At 36.5% G+C, this 18,855-nt stretch overlaps 2 protein-coding genes and 1 long non-coding RNA gene across 3 annotated transcripts; 1 reads left to right on the top strand and 2 right to left on the bottom strand.

The window, feature by feature from the left end:
• The first annotated feature begins 3,096 nt into the window (after positions 1-3,096).
• Positions 3,097-6,293, top strand: LOC113341394. The gene is made up of 9 exons (XR_003355915.1): positions 3,097-3,314; positions 3,407-3,479; positions 3,802-3,816; positions 3,917-3,997; positions 4,556-4,671; positions 4,789-4,937; positions 5,158-5,280; positions 5,929-5,973; positions 6,186-6,293. It is a non-coding gene; the product is annotated as an uncharacterized LOC113341394 (long non-coding RNA).
• Positions 6,294-14,934: 8,641 nt separating this feature from the next.
• LOC113341290 (probable LRR receptor-like serine/threonine-protein kinase At3g47570) lies at positions 14,935-16,327 on the bottom strand. Its single transcript, XM_026586220.1, has 2 exons — positions 15,597-16,327; positions 14,935-15,503 (listed from the first exon to the last, which is right to left on the bottom strand). The coding sequence occupies exons 1-2, from the start codon at positions 16,225-16,227 to the stop codon at positions 15,112-15,114; spliced, it is 1,023 nt and encodes a 340-aa protein (XP_026442005.1). The 5' UTR covers positions 16,228-16,327; the 3' UTR covers positions 14,935-15,111.
• On the bottom strand, positions 16,245-18,303 carry LOC113341383 (LRR receptor-like serine/threonine-protein kinase EFR). Its single transcript, XM_026586284.1, has 2 exons — positions 16,374-18,303; positions 16,245-16,279 (listed from the first exon to the last, which is right to left on the bottom strand). Exons 1-2 carry the CDS (start codon positions 18,301-18,303, stop codon positions 16,245-16,247), a joined length of 1,965 nt encoding a protein of 654 aa, XP_026442069.1.
• Between the last annotated feature and the right edge of the window lie 552 nt (positions 18,304-18,855).

Genomic DNA, 18,855 nt, shown 5'->3' with positions numbered 1-18,855 from the left:
ACAAATCTAGTTGAGTAAATAGGCAATTATATACTTCAATTGTGCAAGAAATATAAGGTTAAAGGATTTTACAATAAATGAGGTATAAGATGAACAAGAAATATTTTAATTATGATAAAAATTGTATTTCAAAAAAAAAAAAAAATTGCTAAACACAAAAATGGTTAAAAAAACCAAAATCAACAATTCATGGGTGAGAAAGATATATAAAATTTGATATTGTTTAAATGGACGAGAATGTAAACATATCCAGGATGTAAACAGTTTCATTCTACCCATTTTCAAAACTTTTTCTAATTTTTAATTTACATCAGGACGCATCCAGTTTCATCCTTACTCTTTTTTAAGTTTAAGCCAGGATGAATCCAGTTTCACTCTTGCTATTTTTCTGGAATGCGCCATTGGGGGATATGGAAACTAATTGGCGGATATGCATAACTTCCCCCAACCAAAGGTGTCTGCTAAGGGGTGTTTTTTGGGGAGAAAATACTAAAACACCCTTAGATTAATTAAAAAACATTATGAAAAAACCGTTATACTCTTTCTACTAAAACTTAAAATCTAAAAACTATATAATTTATCCCCCTTTCTCAAATCAGTTCCGGCACACTAGGGTTAGGGTTCCGAAAAAAAAAATTCTTCATCTTCTTCATCGTTCTTCATCGACGATTAATCGTTAATTCAAAAATTTCTTCGTCGATTAACCTATCTGAATCATAACCATGCCTCCACTAAAGAAACCAAATTCCTAATCGAAGTCAAAATCGATAGCTCAACAAGAACAACAAAAGAGGCGTTCTTTGATTGCTCAAGAGAAAGAACACGAAGAACAAGAGTTATCGTACGATCAACTACTCAGAAATATGGCTTCTGTGAGAAGGAAACTCATTTAAAACTGTTTAATTAGTGTTTCAATCGATTTGTATCTATGGGTTTAGGTCAAAATCGCGAAACCCTAACTGAAACAGTTGAGTTTCAGTATTTTCGGCATTCAATTTAGTATGAATACGACACCGGAAATAAGTACCGGCATTCGATCTAGGATGAAGACCACACCGGTAGTGTCTTCAGGCATTTAATTTAGGTTGAAGACCACGCCGGAACTTAGATTCAACATTCTATTTCGGATGAAGACCACTTTAGAACCCAGTACCAGCATTGAATTGAACTTTTACGAATACGCCTGTAGTGAGCTTCTAATAAACAGAAAATCCTAGGATTTTGTTATTTGTACCGGCATACATTTTAGGTTAGATTCCATGACGGTGCTAGAGTTTTGGTATCCAGGAACTTCAGAAATATTACCGGCATCTTCGACATTTTTTGTCAATGCCGGTATTTGGTCCCAGCATGGGTTTTTATTTTACGTATCTGCCGGTACTGGTATTTTGTTATCCAGGAATTTCCTAAAGTGTACAGTAATCCTCGAAAACTATTTCTCAATGCCGGTATTGGTTCCCTCCATGTTCGATACTTTTTTTCGGTATGCCGGTAGTGATGATTCTATGTCGTAATGTGGTGTATCTATGCCGGTATTAGAAATGAAATTTAGTTTTCTTAAATTTATTTCGTGCTTCTTTTGAAATAGATCTAAAGCAAAGGAAGCTTAAGCAAAGGAGGCTAACAAAGGAAAAGGTAAAGATGATGTCACTTAGAAAAGAAGGAAGGATGGTCTTGATACTCCTCAGTCTCTACCTCCTCGAGAGAAAAACAAAAAGTGTTTGGGTGCTGATACAAGAGGGGCAATTTGGGTGAGTGGTCGTGATCGTAGTAAAATCGTAATCCGTGAATATACCAGAGTTGTTGAGGAGGAAGATGAGCAAGATGAAGAGGAAAGTGAGGAGGAAGATAATGAGATTGATCCAACTCAATTAGCAAAGCAAAGCAAAGCCAAGGAGTAGTGGAACAAGGTGGCAAGGGGAAAGGCAAACGCAAAGTAAAAGTTAAAGGTTCGCACCTTCCTCATGTTGATGACATGATACCCGACCTTGATCGTGGTAGAATTTTGGATGCATCTTCTTATGATCTGGGGTATCTATTTGTCTACAAGGACTCGTGGGCTCGTACTATATATCAGACCTATGTAAGAATTTTTATCTCGTTCATATGTATTCTTTTGTATTTATGCAAAATATCTTAATCGTATTATCTCCTAATTGTAGGATCATACGAAGGTTGTGAGTGTTTGCCGAAACCAAGCCACGGTTCATTGGGTTTGTCTAAGGAACATGAAGAGGTCCAAGCAATTGTAAAGGATTTTGGTCTATATCCTTAAGTTGAAAATTATGTGAACCAGATATTGTGACAGTCAATTGCTTCGTCGAAAGGTATCATGGTGAAACTGATACTATGCACTTCCCGTTTGGAGAGATGACCTTGATCCCTGATGATGCTCAGAACACTCTAGGCTTGGATGTTATCGGCAAATCAATTGCAGAACGAGATAATCATTATTTTGAGCTAGAATGGACGAAGTTGTGCGAGCTTACTAACAAGTTGTTTGGTTGGGACTACAAAACTTCTGTGGAAAGCTTCTATGTATCTAAGGTTAGTAGGACAAAGACCATCAAGCTGACCCTGCTTAAGGAGAAGTTTGAAAATACAAAGGAAAGAAGTTTGAAGGATGGATGGGACCCCGCGCAGATTCGTTATACAGTCGCTGCGTACCTGTATTCATCTTGGTCACTAGAGTAGCAACAGGGTTACATTAGTGAAAAATGAGGTTTTCTTGACCCACATCCCCGACCCTCGATGGCAGTCAATAGACCATGGACTGGTCAAGACTGTCTCAGATTAAAAAAAATAACCCGGAGAGTCAAAAACGGTCACTGAATGAAAAAATTTATTACTATTTTATTTCATGTTTAACGACCCGTTCTGTGACCGGTCAACCTAGATTTTCTTATGGATCAATTTTCTAGGCAATCCTTCTCCACATATTTCCTCCGGTCATGATTTTTTAAAGATGGAGTCCTCGTGTTGATCTAGGGCTGCGATTAAACACCCCCTCGCTCCGTTAAAACCAAGAGAACCTTATATTTTCCATTACTTTTCTTCTCTCACCTTCACAACCGAATTCAGCTCTCTCTCTCGTTTTATTCTTCTTCTTATTTCATAGATCTCTCTTGTTCTCTTTTTTCATAAATCTTACAATCCAGAAGAGTAAAAGCTCCTCATCAAGGAACAAAATCGTTTGATCTTAACTCCCCATCCATGATCTGATTAGAGCAAAGAATATCTCTAGAACCACCAGTAAACCAAATCGTTCTACTCATGTAGCAGATCTGTATTCGAGGTCTTCTTCTTCGTTGAAGGTAAATAATAAACAAACCCCGTAATGTATTCTACCATTTTCTGATATTTACATGGTCGATGATACCATGCATCTAATAGCTTGAAATTTCAGAGTTTTGTAGTGAGCAACATATTTCAATGGGTCGGTTAGTGATGAGAATAGAGTTGATATTATTAATTCTAAGGTATACAAACTTTATTTCTTCCTATGATTTCAATTTCTAAAATTAAAGTTTCTTTAATTTATCTGTTTTTGCTTATTCAGATTTTAGATATTTGAATCTAGATATTTTTGATTAATTAAGCATTTATATTGTTATTTTCATTAGATTTTGGTATGGATTTTCTATTTTACTCATATTTTTAAGTCATGGGTCTTCTTGAATGGATGAAAGCTTTGTTTGACCCTGTTTATCTCACTGATTGGATGTCTGTTGTGTATTTTTTTTAATTGATCTCTGAATCGTTTTCATTTTGATTAACAGTTCTATTTTCTGTTGATTGCAGTTGGGTCATTCTCAGGTACCATGGAAAATAACTGAAAGTGTTTTTTTCTTTTTTCTTTTGAGGAGCCGCGGTTGGATCAATTTCATGATTTGTTCTATTTGATTCATATTTATAGATTGATGTTCTTGCTAGCCTTGTGTGTTGAAGACTAGTTAGAGAAAGAGTTGGTCCATCCATACTTTATCACTCTTACATGGTAAGTTGAGATTTTCATTACTACTAGAATATTTGATAAATTCACTGATATATATTGATATATCTATCAAAATTGTACATTGTTCTTGATTTTTTCATGTTTTATATGAGGGATTATATTTGTATTCATACCCCAATTATCTCTTCGACAAACTACAATATGGATGTATTGAATATGTGAACCTCTGTAATTAGTGTGTTACTTTAGGACCAAACATATTTTGATCGCATGTGTTCTAGTTGTCATGAAGTTTATGTCTAGAAACTTGTTAATTTTAATATCGTGCTAAATTTGGAAATTACTCTGGCTTTGTTTTGTCAATTGGTGTCACATATCTACTTGCTGATTTAATATGGCTTGTATTTCTTACTAGTTAGTTGCTGGATTGTGGGTTTATCCACCATTGAATCTTAGTGTAATTTCTTGACCCTGTTCTTGGAAAGAAAATATGGTAATTTTCTGTGTTAAATTCACTTCCAACTTAGGGTACTCCTCCTAATATACACCTGTCCTGCAATTCTTCCACTGATTTTCTGTGTTGTTTATGCTCATTTGCAGTACCAGGTATCCTAGACGTATATAGTATTGAAAATGCAACAACAAAAGTTTATCAAATAGCAAAGGAGTGGAGGTGTTAGAAAACATATCTTTCAAAGATGATGTGTGTGGAATGGGTCAGTACATTTCTAAACATATCCTCCTAATATACACCTGTCCTGCAATTCTTCCCCTGATTTTGTGTGTTAAACTAATATTGAATATTGAATGATGTTGTTTATGCTCATTTGCAGTACCAGGTAGCCTAGACGTATATGGTATTGAAAATGAAACAACAAAAGTTTATCAAATAACAAAGGAGTGTAGGTGTTAGAAACATATCTTCCAAAGATGATGTGTTTGGAATGGGTCAGTACATTTCTAAAGTTTATCACTTGTAGAGGTAGGTCCTGCAAAAAACAAAACTACTTCAATTTTAAGAAATAGATAATTGCGGACCAAATAATCTTTACAAGTTAGTTGGATTTGTTCCATATCAATACATTTATTACCTATAAAAAGTGTAATCATTGCACAATAAGCAATGGAGAGCAATAACGATGTTTCAATCTTAAAGCTCTATCGTTTAGCAAATTCCTGATATCTAAAATTGTCCTTTACAGGGTGAAACTGTACACTTTATGGAAATCCATATGAATCAGTTTTCCTTGATATAAGAATGGATTGGTAGTAAAATGAAGCAAACACGAGAACTTGGAAAACAAAGTGATTCGTCTCTAAATAAGGTTAGAGAGTTCCACCTTGATTTTGAACGTATAAATAAATAAAAATAACATGCATATTTTATGCATTGGACCTAGAGCGTATATTTCCTGTAGATTACTATTGATCTTAAACATTGTTTGAACCTTTGGAACACATGCTTACATATCAACTCATGTCAATATAGAGACTGGACCTGAATTTCATATTTGTTGTTTGTTTTGGGTATTTTTTCAATAGATCCATGAACTAGGGAGCTTTTTATCTCTTCCCGTATAGCAACTGGACAAAAGCCTCAATGCATTATATTCTACAAGTAATTTCAGAGTTAATAATGTTACTAATTGGCTTATGTTTACCTCCATTTCTTTTGTTTTCTTTATGATACATTTTCTGCTTTCAGAGATGGAGTAAGTGAGTGAGGGTCAGTTTTATCAAGTCCCATTCTATGAGCTTGATGCTATGTTGAAGACTTTCTTCTTGGAAGTATTCATTCATTGTAGAATACTTCATTGTGCATGTCTGGTTAAAAGGGGAACTACTGATGTCTTTTTAAAATGTGCATCTTATGCCCATGAGTGGCCACAATACAATCTTGAAGTTGGTCTCACCAGTTATGTTGCAGTTAATGATGGCTTAACTAATGTATGCGCATCTGTAATTTTAACCAGGTGCAGATGAAACAGGACATGATGTTGCATCATAGGTGTTACTAAGTAAGTTATTTTTCTTTTAGGTCCCATGAGCAAGTCTTTTTATCAAAACTTATGTACATATAGTATGACAAGTTTTTCAATATGAAAGTTGTCGTGTACATAGTATGACATACCATGTTTTTGCTTTTAAGTAGTTTCTTATGAACACTCTCTTTATTTTCTTTTCACTGTGATTCAATGCCTTAAATGGATTTGTATTGTTTATTCTCCAGGTTGTTTAGCTTTGAAACCTGTTCCGGTGGTGAAATTGTTTGATGGAAGAGGAGATGTTGAAGATCAGAATTTTGATGATTATCCACTGGTTTTTATTTAGATCCCTAGCTGTTCTATTTTCCTTTGGTGTGTTTTTTAGTTGTCTCATTATGGTTTTGCTGGTTAGTTTCACTTGTCTTTAAGCTTGCAACTAATTAGATAGACTTGTATTGGTCTGAACTCAGGATTTAAATCCTTTTATGTGTAAATTGACCCAATGAATCAATGAATCGTAAATGGAATGATCATTTGAACGTATGATTTGATTGAATTTGGTTTGAATTATTTGATTTGAGTTTGATCTGTTCTTCATTTGAATTCTCATTTGAGATTCAATAAGACTCATCCAGGACAGATTCAGTCATCCAATCTGATTAATATTAAAATGTATATCTATGACTGATAATGGTATGTCCTAACACCTTGACCGTTAAAACCAGTCATTGATACAGGTTGTTCCGCGACCCGCAGAGCCACGTCATTGATAAAAAATATGCTCAAACAATGATCATTTCCGCGACTGTTGAAGTAAGTAATTTGACTCGTATATATGACTTGCCTCGACGGTTGCGAAACTGATATTTTCCACTAGTGTTAGTGCAAACTACCTTCAGTACTTGGATCCGTTGGAAGAGGTCTTTACCTATTCATGGGGCACCGGGGCAATGGCACATTTGATGACGGATATGAGAAGGGCCTCTAAGGCGGTTGCAAACCAATTTGTTGGGAATTTCACCCTACTCCAGGTATTTTTGTTTTTAAAATTATGTTCTTATTTATATTGTTCGCATGTACCCTTATCATGAATTTAGAAACAAAATTTACTGATTTTTATATGTATCATTTCACATTTGTATAGGTGTGGGCTTATGAACATTTCCCAACATTGTTCAAGGATAACCCCTTCTTGAAGTTTAATCCCGTTGATGACACCGAGGAGCCTAGAGCCAAGAGATACGAGTTCAACAGCCATCAGAAGCCCGGTAACAATCATCGACTGATAGAAATGAGATTGGCTCTAGATGCGATCACTACCAAAGATGTTGTCTTCGACCCTTACAAGGAGGCTAGAGAGAACCGCCAATACAGGAGGTTTTATAACGTTGCATTTTACCAAGGGCCTTTGTTCCACCCAAAGGCATACGTTATGGCTGATCCTCGACGTGTGATGCGGTAACTTGGATACAAGCAATTACCTAGATGCATGACATCCTCTCATGAAAGGTACATTCTTGATCTTTCTCAATAAATGACAAGTTCCACAAAGTTGAGGGTAGAGTATGATCCAACTCCAGAGCCAACACATTGGAGGGATAGGGAACCACGTCGTTTGGTAGATGCTACTAATTGGGAACTTGTGAACAAAGGCGATGAATCCGACCCAACCTACATTGATGATTACTTGGAATGGTCACATCCTTTTGTCGTGCGCCCGTAAGATGTCGAAGTTCCACCCCAGAAAAACCCTCCTGTTCCAACTCCTATAGAGGCACCACCTACGATAAGCCAATTTAATAAGACCGTTGGATTTCTAGTAAGTATTGTTAATTGCTTACTCGTTTAATTGACAAATAATTTTATATTAGCATGTATATATACTAATTATATGTTGTATGTATGAATCTAGCGGCGTTGGCTTGGAAAGTTGAAGAAGATGTTAGGTTGCAAGTACGAGGAAGGAGAGGTGCTATCCCTTGAAGAAATGAAGGAAGTCGTGGAAAAGCTTGATAAAATTGAAGAACCAAGTAAAAGAGCTTTGTTTGGGGAAACAAGGAAGGTTCCAATTTCCAAGAATCAAAAGACCAAGTGATTAACTCTATAGTTGTGTTTCGGTATTTGGATGGTGGTTGTTATGTTTTGAACAATTTCTAACTTGTTTTTGGTTGAACTCTTTAGTTTTTTGGTTTACTTATGGTTTATGATACCTTAATGAAGAACATTTAAGCACGATTCAGTTGTTTGGTTTATGTTGTGCATGTTTAGATTTCTAGTAAAATGTTGTCTTTGTAATTATATTTCTATGACGCCAAGTTTCTGTGTAGATTATGGGTAGTTCGAGCATTGAAATGTTTAAGTTCCACAGCACCGGTATTGGTTCCGGCACTAAAAGAAATTATATTTCTATGCCGCCATTTGTACCGGCGTGGAAAAGTTTCTCTAAATCCATGCCGGGCACAGTGGATAAAAATAACCAAGTTTTTGTGTAGATTATGGGTAGTGCCGGCATTAAAGAAATTATTGAATCTACGCCCGAATTCTGATTTTCTTACTCTTCCATAGTTTTGCATAATTCCGGCATTGGATTTTGATAAATAAACTATGCCGGTATTGTTTATAAATAGGTTATGAATGCTCTATTTATTTCATTCCTAGATAATCTATTACATTAGATTTCAAACTTTAAATTAAAACATACTAAAACATGGTAATGGAGCACTTTTGGTTTACGATGAGCTCCTATTTAGTAAGCCATCCCTTTTCAACAATTGTGGAACTTTTGAGCCTTTCGCGAGTATCTTGGAAGACATCGTATGTAATCTCGGTGTCAAGGACCATCTTCATTGGTTCATCTTCTCTTTCAACATATTCCTTTCCCTTCATATAACACCCATCACACCCATCAATAGGCATGCATTGGCCCTTGTGGTTTTCTCTTGATTATGCTAGTTCAACAGCTGTGTCAAACCATTGAAACTCATCGCACTTTTGGTAATTCAAACACCTAAGAAACATTCTTCCATTTTCAGCATCATTAGTTTTTGCAATCCAAAACCGGCGTGTCCCATCACAGCTTCTACACTTTGAATAAATAAAAGGACAGTCCATGGTTATATGAGACGGTTACTTGCAAATTTGACACCTGCAATGATGATTCTATAAGAGAATATTATATTAGTAGTTATGAGTCATAGTAGTGAAGATTTTAACTGTCCATGTATTGTTAATAATGTTCAATCTACTTACTTTTCAAATAGAGCTTGATGATGAATCTCACATCGCTTGTGAAGCTTTAACTGTTCTTGATTGATCTATTTTTTGGTGCTTGCTTTCTTGAGAGAAGGATTTTTGTTATTTGGTGGATGCTTTGTGTAGATTTTTCCAAAGGAATGGGGGGTATTATATAGAAATGGATCTCCAACGGTCTTATTTTTCAAAAAACTAGCCGTTTTTTTTTTAAAATTCAAAAATAACGGCATGGTCGGAGTTATATATTCAATGCCGGTACAACATTCCGGCATTGAACCATGTTGTTCAACCATGCCGGTAATAGTTGTATATTTCTCTGTAAAGAAGATCACTTGTACCGGCATAAACATCGAAAGTTAAACTATACCGGTACTCACTATCGGCATGGTCGAATATCTTCCGTTCACTGCCGGAAGTTTACATTCAATGCATTACGACTATTTTTTTAAACCATAAACCAGTAAAGACCATTTCTGGCGTGAGACCTAAGTTACTGACCATGCTGGAATGATAAAGTGGAAAAGAGTCGCTGTGTCCTCATCTATTTAAAGTGGATACACCCACTGCACTTAATACTTCAAAAAAAAAAAGATGAGCTCCAATACATATCTCTGATGGAAAATCAATCACCAACTACCGATTTCATCGTTGCCATGGAAAAAGAAAAACTTAAGAAGAACAAATTATCCACTCCGGTAGGAAAAAAATCATCATCCACCACCAACTCAATTCCCATTATACTATAAAAACTTAGAAGAAAAGATAAAACCACCAAGTGACTTGCCGCAATGGAAGTAGAGATACTTAGAAGGAAAAGAGAAGAAGAAGAGGCACCAATAGAAGCAAAATATCGCAAAGAAACTAAAGAGATAATCGAACGTGTAAAACAAGCGAAGATAGAAGCGGATGTTTAGGAAGAAACCGAATGGATTAAAAATTACTTCATAGTATCGGATCTCCTGGAAGATCACCACCCTTCAAACCTTTTTTGGGGTTTTGTTGAGGATGGTCCTTATATGCCGAAATTTGCGGACGGTAAGTGCAAAAAATGCAAAATGGATTACGGGGATGTGTTTGTAGCGAATCGAACAATTTCCCTCATAAAATTATGTCTCAAATACAACGTGTTTCTTGTAAAATTCATAGGGAATATGTATCAAGCTCAGGACGCATATACCAAGTGGAGAAAAGAGACTTTTAGGCATTTCCAAGCTGTTTTGTTTCTTGAATCTTGTCCCAAGAAATGATGTTATTTAAAATTATCTTAAGACCTTTCATTTCATGTGTAACTTTGTTTATGAGGTTAATTTTTATAATTTTATTTCCTTAAGATTAGTATGAGGGCCAAGACAACTCTTCTCTTCTTAAGAGATCCTTCACACTTTTTCCACTTTGGCGTATAAGTTGTTTGTTCGGTGGAGGAAAAATAATGAAAAACACAGTTAAATGTATCCGCCACAAGATGCCCACAAACTGGCATTTTCATCCAATATTCAAAAGGAAGGAACTTCATCTCGTGCTCTGGCTCTAACATCCGAGCATGCAAACTATCAAACCCTTCATCATCATCTACCAATTGTTCATAACAGCTCTTATTTTTCATAAGTTGTTCCGCGATCCTCTTTCTAGCGTATCGGCATGGTGTCATCTCTTTACTAACCGTCGTCTCAAAGATTCCTAATTTTTCGGTCACGTCATGATAGCCACAATTTCCATCTCCATCGACATCATCTGTACATAAATTATACTCGCGAATAAACTCGGGAAGTTTCTCTACATAACCCTCTATTTTGGTATGGTAATGTTTATAACTCTTACCCGTTAGGGAATCCTTATACATTTTCATATTACCAATTTTCCGCTTAATTATATCCATTCCATCCTCTTCAATCTCTACACTTCTAATGTCTTCGGTATGTGTTGGGAGTCCGTACTTCCTTGGACTACCCTTCACTTTTTAAAAGGGACTACTTTACCATCGTGTTGTTGATGACTAGGCATTGGTCGCTTACCTTTGCTATCACTTATCTTTGGCGTGACTTCGGAATTTTCAGCTTGATGTACTTGACTTAATGTAGGTTCCTTATCCGGCCTTTCATTTTTGATATGCAAAGCCGCCCCTTCAACTATGGGTGTGACTTCAGAATGCTCCCCTTATTCAATCATTGTTGGTACCTTCCTAGGCTTATCCCTTTTATTTGTAACCTCGACTCTATGCATGGCATCCGCTTCCCCGGCTTGTTGTTCTTGTTCCATCGATGCGGGTACCTTCGTTGGCCTACCCCTTTTCTTTGGAATAGGCACTTCATCGGCTTGTGTTGTTGATACGGAATCCGTCGTTTTTTCTTTACTTGATAGCGGTAACTTCTTTGGCCTACCCCTTTTATTTGGAACCGACACTTCATCGGCTTGTGGTGTGGATACGGAATTTCCCGTTTGCTGTTGACTTGATGGTTGTTCCTTCCTCGACCAACCACCTTTTATGATTTTCATCGTGTTCTTTGTCCACTCTCTCTTTAACCTTTCCTCTTTCATCTTCTTCTTCTTCGAGTGATAGTTTCTTCTTGCGAACATCTTCCTCTAATTGAGAAACCATTCTCTTCATAATATCCCCCTTAGAGGGTTCAAACAAAGCATGACAATGTTTTATCACATTTTGACGTATATGATATGTACATAGGAAATTTTGTGCATACGGAAATACTTCGGATATATCATTCATTAGTGCGTCATCTTGATCGGTTATAATGACCCTCGGAAATTGATTTTCCGGGAACAATTATTTCAATTGTCGTAATGCCCAATGATAATTGTGATCCCTCTCGTTTACCATTAAAAACCAAGGCAATGTGAATGATACCTTATCCGATGTTTGCCCTACGATGTTGAACAACGTCATGTTCTATTTGTTTGTCTTGTAGGTGAAATCCATAATAAGGACTCCACAACATGTATGAGCCAATTGTGAAAGCAAAGGATGCGCAATGAAAATTTGAAGGGGTTTGTTGTCTGATCCTCTTTTAATGATACGCGTGTAGTTGTGATCCCAAACTATCTTCTCAAATTATTGCATAACGGTCCTCCCTGCCCATTCCACCCTTCTAATGGTTGCTTGTGCGCTATAAATTGTACTTAGGAAACAAACGTTCTGATCATCCTTTTCCTTGAAGCCTCTGAGAATCACTCTTGGTTTTATACATGCTTTGGTCATTATATTTACATCCTCGAATTCATGAGGTTTTAGCTTCGCAACTAGGGAGTAAATATTTCGGATCCCGGTGGTTATGACGGCCAAACCACACCGCACAATCCCATTCCTTTTCTTTTTCTCTTAGATAGAATACAAGCTTAAAATGGGAATTATCCTTCCTCGTACGAGTCTTGTATACCCTATTAGTCTTCTTTGGATATACATAACCCTTCTCTTATGGCTATCCTTATTCTTGTATTGCCCACTTCTCTCGCAAACCATCTCAAAACGATTATCTGAACGTTGGGTATTCTTCACCAACACACATGTTCTTAAGAGCCGTCTCTTTTGCCCGCAATTGCTTCCTTTAGAGATTTTAATCCCTACATAAGGACAACAATGGGAGATTATAAGGTTAATTACAAGCAATCCCCACATAAAGTTCTGAATACTAGGTGAAAGTATTGTTTGGTAACATACCAGAGGCATTTTATAGTATTCAGACGTATCCGGACCAAGCGGTTTGGAATTTGTTGGATCAATGTATGTCACAATTTAAGGAATGAATGAAAAGAAAATTGAATTATTTCTAAATAAAATTAAATTACTATGCAGGGTACTAGTTCCGGCATGCTCGACGACAGTACCGCAAAAACAACCAAAGCCGGAAACATGTGAAGCTTTAATCCACTAGCTCTTAAAGCCATAAAAGGAAACGGTTTAGGCGCAAATAAATTTGCTAAGTTTAGAATCAATTTGGCCATACATAAAGAATTAGATTATTACTAAAATTAATTGTATTATATATAATCACCTTTTATATCATGTTCATTTGAAAACTATTTAACCAAAATTTGGGATCAGGTAACCTCATCTTTTATCAGTCACATTTTATTTCAGGACTCTATGGGTATCACATACCCACGACAAGTTGTAATTTAAATTTTTTTTCCTAATAAAATTCATGCTTCAAAAAAAATCATGTCCATTTGGGACCATAGGCCGCTCAAACTGTTCACAAGTTAAAAAGAGTGTTCCTGGCATCAAACTTGTTCCAAAGCACAAAGTTCTTAGCTTCAATTTTTAGTATAAACAATAATTGAGTTGGAAGGATAGATACCACGGTCAGAATAAAAAGAGAACTCTATTATCGGGGCTTTGAAGTCAATGGTTTTTTGGGGGCTTTTTAGGGTCATGAAATAGTAAGTGAAGTTATCCCTTATCACATTATAATCTTAATGTTTATTATGCTCTTACCTAAATTTCACTATTCATAAAAAAAATAAAAAAAAAAAATTCCTAAATCCTAACTTTATAATCTTCTCCTTCTCCTTTTCTTTTCATTGAAAAATCATAATGAAGATGATGATCATGATTTCATTATGATGAAGATCATAAAAAAAAACTAAAAATCTATTAACTTCTCCCATCCTTCTCCTTCTCAGTCATAAATTATGAGAAAGATGATGAGCATAATTTCATCATGATGAGGATGATGATCAAAAAAAAAAACCAAAACTACTTTCTTCTCATTCTCTTTCTCAATCAAAGATCATGATAAAGATGATGATCATTATAGAAAGAAAAAACTAAGGAAACTCACCATTTATTTTTGTCTTAAATGGTTATAAAAATCCAATTCGATGAATTTCGGGTATAAACAAAAGTTTCTGAAGATGTTTACAGCTGGGAGTTCTTAGATACCCAACCGTGAATCAAGATTACGGTTGGGATAGTTTATCGACCCAACCGAGAGTCCATATTTCGGCTTGGTTTTCCCAACCGAAAGATTTTTCGTTTTTTTTTTTGTTTGGTTTTCAGAACCAGTTACGGCTGAGAAAACCTAGTCGTAAGTGTAGTTACGGCTGAGATAATTTTTCGACCCAACCATAGAACGCAAAAACGGTTGAGAAATGATGGTGTTCCAAGCCGTATTTGTTATTTACGGCGTGGAAATAAAGAACTCCTATCCAAGATCATTTTTCTGATTTTTTGTTTTGTTTTTAGAACCAGTTAAGGCTGGGTTTTCCCTGCCGTAACTGCAGTTCCAAGCCACGCAGTAGTCATGCAAAAAAATGCCTAATATTCAATTATTGAACATGTAGTCAAGGCGTGCTTGTTAAGTTGATCTCTTATATACACACATGCGCCAGTTAGTATCATGTTTTCTATGTGCCGTGGGAGTGAAGTTAGACAGGAGAACTTTGCCATTAGCCACACGTCATGTTAACATATACCAATCAACATCATGGTATGAAAATGTGGATAACCACCAAAAATAATCAGAGCTAACAAATTAGGAGCACAAAACCTCGTCTATTTAGGTTCATATACGACTAAGCTACTACATTTTTTTTCTTTCTTAATGATAAACGCTTCTGTCTTGTCCTTGATGGCCACATATGCTTAGTTTTCTGAGAATGGACATGAAATTTCACTAGGTTAAGGGCTAGAATCCACCTTGATCGGCTTGTGGAAAATTTATATTTAGATTTCAATTTTAAATATAAACCGTTTCAAAATAAGAATCAAATATGAGTAATGCATTTTATTGAAATGTATAGTAGCAACAGTCAGTCATGACCAGATACACGGATATTTTTTCCTTCTAACCCCGTGCTTTTAAAAAGAGAACCGTAATGTTTGTTAAAAGTATCAGTGTCTTTGTTTGAAAAGAAAAATAGAACTATATATTAACTATGGAGGACCTAATGATACAATCTGCCATCTTATCCCAGTCTGGAGAGATATGCTTTCCTGATTGATTGCAGCTCTTTCATGACCTGTTCCATTTCCATCCGTTCGTTGGGTGATTCAACTGAACACATAACGCCAAGATTGAAAATCCTCGCCAAAGCCTCGCATAACTTAGTCTCATTCTCGACATTGACTAGAGCTCTGATGTTGTTATCATCTTCTGGACGGATATGAAGAGGCAGTGTAGGATCAACAATTTCCATTACATGATCTTGAAGAAGAGCCGTCTTAGCAAAGGTATGAAGGCTCAGACCATCTGTGAATATGTCATCCGTAGGTCTCTTTCCAGTAAAAATCTCTACCAGCATGATCCCATAACTGTAGACATCTCCATGAGTCGATATGTCTCGACCCATTCCATACTCTGCAAGACAATAAAAAGACAATGGATTATATGTTTAATGGTTTTCAATACTATAATTTCTACAATTTTATTAGAGTGAGAAGAATCTTCTACCTGGAGCAGCATAACCAACCGAGCCCCTTATCCCAACTGAACTACTAGCGGTATGATGTTTAGATTCAATATTGATGATGACTCCACCAAGAAACTTCGCTAATCCGAAGTCACCAACACGACTGTTCATGTCACTATCAAGTAAAACATTTCCTGGCTTCAGATCACAGTGAACTATTGGTGTCTGACAATGATGATGAAGATAATCTAAAGCAGAAGCAACATCGATGGCTACGTTTAGTCTCTCCATAAAATTTAATGGTCTCCAGGATGATTGTCCGTCATTTGCTGTTGGGTGCAACCAATCCTCAAGACTCCCATTTGGCATGAACTCAGAAACAAGAGCTTTGAATTCATCTCCTTTATAATCAATAGAAGAACATGATGTCAACATCTTCACGAGATTTCTATGCCGAATACATCTCATTGCCTCACATTCAGCCATGAAACTTTTTGAAGATCCCCGCCTTTGAAGGTCTAGTACTTTCACTGCAACAACTGTTGTTACCTCATGGCTTAGCGATAACAATCCTTTGTAAACAGATCCGTAACTTCCAACTCCAATTAAATTTTCTGCCGAAAATCTGTTTGTCGCTTCGAGAAGTTCATTGTATGAGACCTTTTGAAACATATCATCCAAAGGATTGTTCAAAGGCGACGAAGTTTTCTTTGTTGCTTTTCTCCTCCAGAACCATATAAGAAAGGAACCCAGAAGAATAACACAGACAACAACTCCGAATATAATTAGCAGCAATCTCTTGAGAGGGGATCGCTTACTTGCTTTTTCAAAGCTAGGTCTCGGGCAACTCGGCAGATGAAGTAGTGGAATTCCTCCACACAGCCTGTCATTTCCGAGGACTGAAAATGCATTTATATTCTTGAAAATCCCTTGTTTCGGTACTTCACCTTCAAAGTCATTGGAAGATAGATTCAGATATCTGAGGGAAGCAAAGGACTCCAAATACTCAGGAATTTGCCCAGACAACTTATTGTCTGACATGTCTAAGTTTCGCAGTCCCTCCAGACTAACCAAGGATGCAGGAATGACCCCTTCGAATAAGTTACCGTCTAAGGAAAGTTCTTCCAAACCAATACATTTCCCTAAAGAATCTGGGAGTTTCCCAGATAATCGGTTATTTGATAAGTAGAGTTGAACAATCCTCTCCAAGTTACCAACCTCTGATGGCAAATATCCAGTTAACTGATTTCCCGACAAGTCCAGCAGAGTGGTTATCGAAGAAAGACCAATGAGTTCTTTAGGTATAGCACCGGTAAGTTGATTTTGTGAAAGATTCAACGCCATCATTTTCTGACAGTTGCCAAAATTTGGCGGAATTCCACCGTGCAATCTATTGATACTAAAATCAATTCGTTCCAACTGAGCGCTGTTGCAAATGTTGGACGGAATTTTTCCTGAGAGTTGGTTATCCGACAGTGAAACATACATTAAATTAGGATGTTTTCCTATAAAAGTAGGAATACTTCCATTTAGGTGGTTACCCTGCATGGCTAATACATTTAAGTTGACAAGGTTCTCAATTCCAGGATGAATTTCACCCAATATATTGTTCCCCCCCATGTACATTTCCCTAAGTGTTGTCGAGAGGTTAGCTATGGAATCCGGTAGTTGCCCTGAAAAATTATTTAACGAAATAACAAGCCTCTCTAATTTACTGCAATTTGGTAATGAGTTAAGAAAGCTAAGGTCTTCTATGTCCCCCCTTCCAAGATAATTTCTCACAATAGATAAAACAGTGAGATTTTTCAAGTTACCCAAATTAGGAGGTACAGATCCAGTGAACTGATTTCTGCCAAGATCTAATATAGACAGTCTAGAAAGATTGGATATGGAATTAGGTAGCACACCAGAGAATCTATTTCCACCTATAAGGAAGCGTTTGAGATTAGGGAGAGTAGTTCCAATGTAGGGTGGAATGGATCCGTGGAATTGATTGCCGCTTACGGAAAAAGCAGTTATCGAGGAGATATTAAAAAATTGGGGTGGAATGGTTCCTGATAAGTTATTTAATGAGATTGTAAAAGAAATTAATCTTGATAACTGGCCAAGCTCGGATGGAATGTTACCGTGTAAACTGTTGAATCCTATATTAAATGAAGCGAGAACTGAAAGGTTTGATAATGAAACCGGGATAGTTCCTACAAGGTGGTTGATCGCGAGTGACAAAATTTCAAGCTTAGATAGGGAACCAAGCTCGGTAGGAATTCCTCCTACTAAACCATTATTATATAATACTAGATCTTCGAGATTTTTACACAAGGATATATTTCTAGGAATTTTCCCCGTAAGTGTATTATTTGCCAAATCAAAAATCTGGAGGAGAGATAAATGACCGACTTCTTGTGGGATTTCGCCTGTGAACTGGTTGTCATACAGGGATAAATATCTTAAGAATGAAAGATTGCCTATGTATGGAGATATAGTACCTACCAAGCCCATGGATTCCAGAACCAAGCTAGTGACCCTGCTTGGATGCCGACGACTGCATGTAATTCCTGTCCAGTTGCTGCAATGAGACGATGCATTCCATGAATTTAGTGCTCCCGATGGATCATCAATTATCTTTTCTTTGATTGCAAGTAAAGCTAGTCGATCAGTTTCCGCGATGATAGATTGGGATGTAGGTAGGATATTCCAGAATGAAAAACAAATGAACAACATGAAGCTCGTCTTATAATTAAACTCCATTGATATTTAGAAAATAGATGGATGATATATTTCTCTCAGTTCATCAAGAGTGTTCATATTTATAGTCAGTGAGAATATAGAATACAGAGAGATTCATATCCGTACATTTTCCTACACGCAAACTGTTGCAGTTTTTTTTTTACTCGGTCACGCAAACTGTTGCAGACTTGCAGTCTTAGAGAAAGACTTGAGAAAAATGAAAAGTATAAGAAATTGATATAAAGAACAAACAAATGTCATGGAAGTTTCTTTCATGGGAAAATCTCGTCACGGCTACATGCAAGTAGATTAGAGTCAAGTAGGACTTAGAAAACAAACCTAATTAAAATTTTCTACGTTGAAAAGTCTTATCAACCAATGAAGATTTTGATCGGGACAGATATGGTTGTCTGCCCCGGTGAACACGGCGTGGGACCACGTCCATGGCACCATCAACTACTTGAATATCAATCCAGTCCTAACGTATACACTGGATGAACTATTTTTTTCAAAGTTAAATAGCATCAGGATGATCAACACAAAATTGGTTTAAAAGACCAAAATCAACAATTC

Source organism: Papaver somniferum, unplaced genomic scaffold (genome assembly GCF_003573695.1).
Source record: "Papaver somniferum cultivar HN1 unplaced genomic scaffold, ASM357369v1 unplaced-scaffold_29, whole genome shotgun sequence".
Lineage (NCBI taxonomy): Eukaryota > Viridiplantae > Streptophyta > Magnoliopsida > Ranunculales > Papaveraceae > Papaver > Papaver somniferum.
This window is presented reverse-complemented; position numbering and strand designations above follow the sequence as displayed.